The sequence below is a fragment of the Salvelinus sp. IW2-2015 genome, linkage group LG20 (genome assembly GCF_002910315.2).
Source record: "Salvelinus sp. IW2-2015 linkage group LG20, ASM291031v2, whole genome shotgun sequence".
Classification (NCBI taxonomy): domain Eukaryota; kingdom Metazoa; phylum Chordata; class Actinopteri; order Salmoniformes; family Salmonidae; genus Salvelinus; species Salvelinus sp. IW2-2015.
This window is the reverse complement of record NC_036860.1, coordinates 8,342,125-8,348,616: the sequence shown is the minus strand read 5'-3', so window position 1 is coordinate 8,348,616 and position 6,492 is coordinate 8,342,125. Positions and strand designations below refer to the sequence as shown.

Sequence of the window (6,492 nt, the reverse complement as noted above, 5' to 3'; positions counted from 1 at the left end):
GTGGACGCCTTTCTGATCGGCTGCATGTTCATTAAAATGTCCCAGCCCAAGAAGCGCGCAGAGACGCTTATGTTTAGCCAGGACTCAGTGATCTCGCAGCGCGACGGGAAACTGTGCCTCATGTTCCGCGTGGGCAACCTGCGAAACAGCCATATGGTGTCCGCGCAGATCAGATGCAAACTCATAAAGGTAAACAAGCACCACCGGGGTATTTAGGCAACTGTTCATAAAATGACCCACGGTGATAATTCTCTACTAAAAGCCTTTAGCGGTAGGTGAAAATTAAACTCCCAGGCATAAAATGCCAAGATGGTGTGTGCTAATGTCATATTTAATGTGCGTAACTAATTATCATGTATTATATTCGCATTCATTATTTCACATAGCCTATACAGTATGTGCTTCTCCATCACCCCGTCTGCATTTGGGGTCCTAAAATGCTGTGACAAACAATCAATTCAACCTGAAAGTGGCAAACAAACAGCACAAGAAAATGTAACACACGTAATCACGTTGAATAGAGTAAACCTATAGGAGTCTCCCTGCACTATGATAGCAGTTGCATATCAGAGATATTGATTCATCTTATTTTTCTAAGCTTAATTATAAGCAGCTCTTAGTCGACAGTTTGTGCCTTGTTAAACAAAAAAAGGCTTAAGATTGTATACCATGATCCTTAGTAGTGAGATTGTATTTCGGCTGAGTGACAGACGTGTCCAAGGCAGGGTCTGAAAGGAGAGAGAGAGAGACAGAGAGGGGTTGAGAGAGAGAGAGAAAGAGAGAGAGAGGTCTTCAGTGGCGCAGCTACAGCATGTCCGACATCAGTCACCATTCAGCCAGTGACATTTAGAAGAGCAGGTGGTTTAACTGCGGGACACGGTTGTGTATCAGTGAGCTGCTCTGACAGAGATCTGGGCTCCCAGGCTGGCGTTTGACAGTTAAAACTCCAGCCATGAAACACACAGAAACAAATCATCATCAGCCATACATGCTGCTCACCCCGATCAAGCATGATGTCAGGTCAAAAGTGGCCCTGGACTTAAGACCCTGGAGTAAAGGAATAAATCATATGTATAGTGCATGTGGATACATCTTTCGTCTTCACTCTCATGTTGTACGGTCTGTTTTACAATGTGATGTTTGAATAGGACTTTGTAGAGACACATCGATATGAAACCAAAGAGAGGCAATAACATTGTTTCTGGAATACACACACCCAACACACACACACACAACACACAACACACACACACAACCACACACACAACACCACACACACACACAACACACAACACACAGCATCCACAGACACACACAACAACACACACACACACACTTTGAGCTTGTTTAGGTATGTGTTCCCCCACTGCGAACACATCAGCACATTGAACATACCGCGGGTCAACTTAATAATACATACATCCAGTGTGGCTGGGAGAGAGAGAGATTCAGGGAGAACCCCACCACTCTACAGTCACAGCCAGGCAGTCCCCAAAGAGAACAGCCTCCTACGCACACAGTCAGAACAGACACAATAGATAGCCCCAAGAAGGGTGTTTCTCTGGGATGCACCCCATCCTCTCGCTCAGCCTCCCAGGCAGACCATTTACAGCAGCTGGAGGGGTGCACCACACCTGTGACAGGGTGCACGGTTCTCCAAATGGCTGGTCATTTACTGGAGGGCTAGTTTGTTGATTGATTTAGCCTGTGTAATAATTGAATAGGGCTCAAGCACAGACCCAGGCGCTGTCACAATATAAAGCTCTCCTAGGGTGGGTGTATTTTGAGAGGAAAAAGGAGGACGGGAGAGAAAGAAAGTACCCACTGGGCACAGACGTCCATTCAACATCCATTCAACGTCTGTGCACAATGGAATGACGTGGAAACAACTTTGATTCAACCAGCGTGTGCTCAGCGGTGAGGCTATGAGAGGCAAACACCGAGATTGCGCCATGAAATATGTGAAGCGCAGGCAGGCACTTTGAGCACGAGTAAGAAACCCACGCTCACCTTTTCTCTCTGACTACAAAGGGGAAAAAAAATGAAAGAATAAACATCATCCCCTTCCTCCTCTCCTGCTCTCTCTTTCTCTCTTTGAGGTACCATCCATACAACCGACATAGTGCTCTGGGCTCTTTCCTATTGTTACTCTGCTGTCAGGCTTCACAGCACAGCCCTGTGCTACTTTCACTTCAAAGACCCTTTAGCCGGCACAAAAATGTACAAATAAGCCTCCTAGTTTTGGGAAAACATATCWAAAAACAAATGACTCAGAAATGAATCACATTAAAACAGTTGTAAAGGTTAACATGAATTATAGTCATGAAAAATGAAACATTTCTTCCCAGGAATCATGCTATTTTGTTAGTAAATAAATGTGTATATTTTGTCAGTGCAGTACTAGTAGAGGGATGATGGTGGTGCTGTTGATCGTGCCCCTCTTCCACCTGTTCCCCCACTCACAAATCTGTACAGGTTTTTACATAGTCCTTTCCACCTTCCATTTAGGTATTGACTTGCCATATGTTCATAAATATACACCGTAACATGACCTGGCATATTGCATAAGGTGCTAGAACCACTTGACAACAATCAGACAAATAGAGCACACATCGGTTGGAGAAAAGCAAAGTCCTGATGAACTCCTGTATTCATTCTTCAGTTAAGTCCCATCATTTATACATACATACATACATACTGTACATACATACATACATACATACATACATACATACATACATACATACATACATACATACATACATACATACATACATACATACATACTGTAGGACTGTGCAGAATGTGTGTACATAGGTGTGTGTGTGTGGCAGTGACAGCTGCTCATTTAGATGCTCATAAAAGACAGAGGAGAAGATGGGCAGGCAGTTTTGGCAGGACTACTGTTTGGGTTTACAACATGGTGTAGTTAAGGCATCTGGTCCTTGTGCCCACGTCTGTCAGTCACAGTCCACATCTCATTCCAGCCAGGACCGCTCACTTCAATCAAACCCACCAATCGCACAGCCAACCACAGAACCCACATCCAAAAAGCAGCGGGGCCAATTCTGCAGGCAGTAACCGTGAATATAGGCCTATGCAAAGATTTATTTTATAAGACTTTTGCTGAATGATTTGACTGGCTCTGTGAGCTAGCTGAGCCAAGCGACAGTCCAGTCCTTGTCGAATGCCGGCCTGATCGCTGGTAGCTAGGCTACTTGTTTGTTGTTTGGGGGAAAGTGTTGTGTTGACTAGCGTAGTGTAGCCTCGCGTAATGCAGCGCTGCTGAMGTGGTGTGGCTGATTACTAGAGGAGAGCAGAGAGCAGAAGGGCGATGCTCCATCTCACAGGGCACAGAAACAGACCAATCAGAGCTATCCAAACCCAGAGCTGGTGCTGGCAGGGCCAGGCAGACTCTGTAAGCCTCCGAGTGCATCCTGCTGGAACGCTCCTCGCTCTCACACCAAAATATGAGAGAGGCACAGCTGAATGGAGAAAGAGAAGAGAAATTGCTGTAATATAAAATACACAGAGAGAGAGAGAGGGAGAGAGAGACAGAGAGAGAGAGAGAGAGAGTTCTCTAGGCCCTGAGTTGTTTCCTAGTCAGTTTCACAACGCGCAGGAAAAATCATTTTCCCTCAAGGTTAAATGTGTTCCAATGATTTCCAGTTCGGCCCAATCAGGGGAGAGATGCAATTCTAAGTGTGGGCTGTGAAAAGCTGTGAAAGCTAACGAGGTTAAGGTTGCGCAGACATTGATCCTCAAGCGCTGACATGTCTGATGTTGTTAATGCTCTGAGAGTAGTTATTTATGTGGGTACACACACACACACACACACACACACACACACACACACCACACACACACCACACACAACACACACACACACACACACACACAACCACACACACACACACCAACACAACACACCACCACAACATCAAACACACACCACACACACACACACACACACACGCGCAGACTACACCACTACATCATGCCCAACCAAGGCATGACAGTTAACACTACACCGTGGACCTTTCATCCCGCCTTTGTTATCGCAGGCAATTAAGAGGAACCACGTGTGAGTGTGTGTTGATGTGTGTGCGGAGTGTGTTTTATTCTTACATTCACTGCCAGAACCATGTGACCCGTGAGGGATATAGAAGTGGAATGTTGAGAACGCGGAAGCGCGATGGGACACGGTGCTGTCAGTGGCAGATGTTCACCCCATGGAGACAAAAATAAAGCAAAGAGCATTTGCGTTAACCTTTATGTTACTCAACAGCTTGGAGGGTTCATAGATACAAGGTCACTCACAGAGCCACATTAGAACTAGGTCTTGTTACCGGTTCATCCAAATTGTGGAATCCCTCTCAGGTTTTTAAGTGAAATAGTAGGGTGGCTCTTGTCAGCACTGGTACATTAAGCCCTATTTTGGCCATGGCAGTTGTGACCGGATGTGCTGTCACAGTCTATAGCATTAACACTCCACATTAGAACCGATTCAAGGACAAGAGACAGAGAGAGCTAACTAGACTCCAGTTCTATGCATTACGACACAGCCTATTTGAACTTCAGAGTGGATATTACTATTTCAACAGAAATCCTTTCCGTGGCCGTTTTCCCTGCGTCCTCCTCTCGCTGTGAAGCGTTTCAAACAAACTCTTTCATTTCCTCAGAGCCAGGAACAGGACAGCGTCCAGTACCTTAATCACCACATGCACCGTCGCCTGCCTGCTCGCTCGGCCTGCCCGATTAATGAGGGCTTTTGAGAGGCCCAGGCATGGAGTGTGGACGATGACTCGGAACATGAACCAGACATATTAGGCAATCCAATTTCCTCTAGCGCCCTGTACTCAGCATGAGTTCCATCGCTCATGCGGAATAAGCTCAGAAATATCCTCAAAGAAGCTTAAATCGACTGGGTGGACAAAAAGGACTGACAAGCGTAAGTAATTATTGATAAATTAATATATAAATGGGGTGGTTGTTAGAGTAGTTACTGGAAACACAGCACCACAACACACACACACACACACACACGACACCACACACACACACACCACACACACCAACACACCACACACACACACACACACACCAACACACCACACCACACACACACCACACAAACACCACCAACCGACCAACCAATATCATCTTCTCGAAGTCTTATCCACCCCCCGCAAGTGACACGATGCACTCAATGCGCCTGAGATACAGGCGCTAGCAACGGAAACTCTAGCATTGCTGGCCTTTAAAAGTAGCCTTGTCATCCTGTATGTCATCTCCACACTCCGCCTGGACCTCTTCATAAGCCTCTCATTAATTCGGGCCAGGGCCGAAAACCCAAGCGGCAGGCAGGCGACGCGTATAGCATTCGTAGGTGATTAAGGTACTGGAGTGGGTCCCTGGTTCAGGTGGCTGTGCTGAGGAAATGAAGAGGGTCTGATTGAATCGAAACGCTTGCCATCGGCGCCGATGGTAGACCAGTGGGAAAACGGCGAGATTTCTGGAAATAGTATTAATTCACCACTCTGAAATTTCTAATAGGGTCTACTGTTCTGTAATGCTAAACTGTGAGTCTAGTTGAGGCTTCTCTCTGTCGTGGTCTGTCTGTCGTTGATCGCGTAATCTGTTTGCTCACTGTGGAGTTAAATGCTCATAGCACTGGTATAGACTAGCACTCCCGGAGCCGTCACTATAATTGTGCCATTGGCCAAAATAGGCTTACATGTAACAGTGCCTCCACGAGTCACCACCACCCTACCGTTCCACACTAAAAAACCTGAGTAGGGATTGCGATTGGAGAAACCCTAACCCTAACCCTTAGTAACAAAAGACCTAGTCTAATTGTGGCTCCTGTGAGTACCCCTGCTACTATCATACCTCCAGCTGTGTGTAGCACAGTCAACGTAATTAAAACCCCAGGTTTACCCAGATCAAATGACCACATTGCTGTTATTTTTTTGTCTCCAGGGATATCTACCAACTGCCCAAAGCCAAACCGTGTCCAGTCTGCGTTCGCGCTTCCACATAATCCACAAATTCTATATCACTCACGGGTCACAATGGTTTCTCTGGCGTGAAGTGTATGTGAAGAAATAAAACACCCTCCCCCAGCAAACCTTCAGGCAACAACACACTTTCACACCGTGCTGTCCTTATTGCGTCCGGTAATAAACTCACTCGGGATGAGAGCCAGTGGTAGTGTTTACCCTACATCACTGCCATCTGACGCTTGGGATGATGTAGTGGTGTGTCTCTAGCGCGTGTGTGTGTGAAATGGCCAACACCATGATACAGATTGTGTGTTTGTGCTGTCGTGTGTGGTGTGTCTGTTGTGTGATGTAGTGTCTGTAAGCTGTGTTGTTCAGTCGTGTGTGTGTGCTGACAATAGACAATGAACAACTACCCCCCTTCTAACACAGAGAGTGTGGATGTAAGTGTTGGGAGTTTAAAATGCTGTGATAAATGTGTTGTGTGCCA

General features: G+C 46.1%; 1 protein-coding gene across 1 annotated transcript in view; it reads left to right on the top strand.

Annotated features, from left to right (window-relative positions):
- Positions 1-9: 9 nt before the first annotated feature.
- The window catches only part of LOC111981443 (G protein-activated inward rectifier potassium channel 1-like), a 94,494-nt gene continuing 88,011 nt past the window's right edge, over positions 10-6,492 (top strand). The window contains exon 1 of the mRNA XM_070449380.1: positions 10-189. Within this exon, the coding sequence (XP_070305481.1) occupies positions 25-189 (165 nt within the window). The 5' untranslated portion in view covers positions 10-24. The remainder of the gene's footprint in view (positions 190-6,492) is intronic.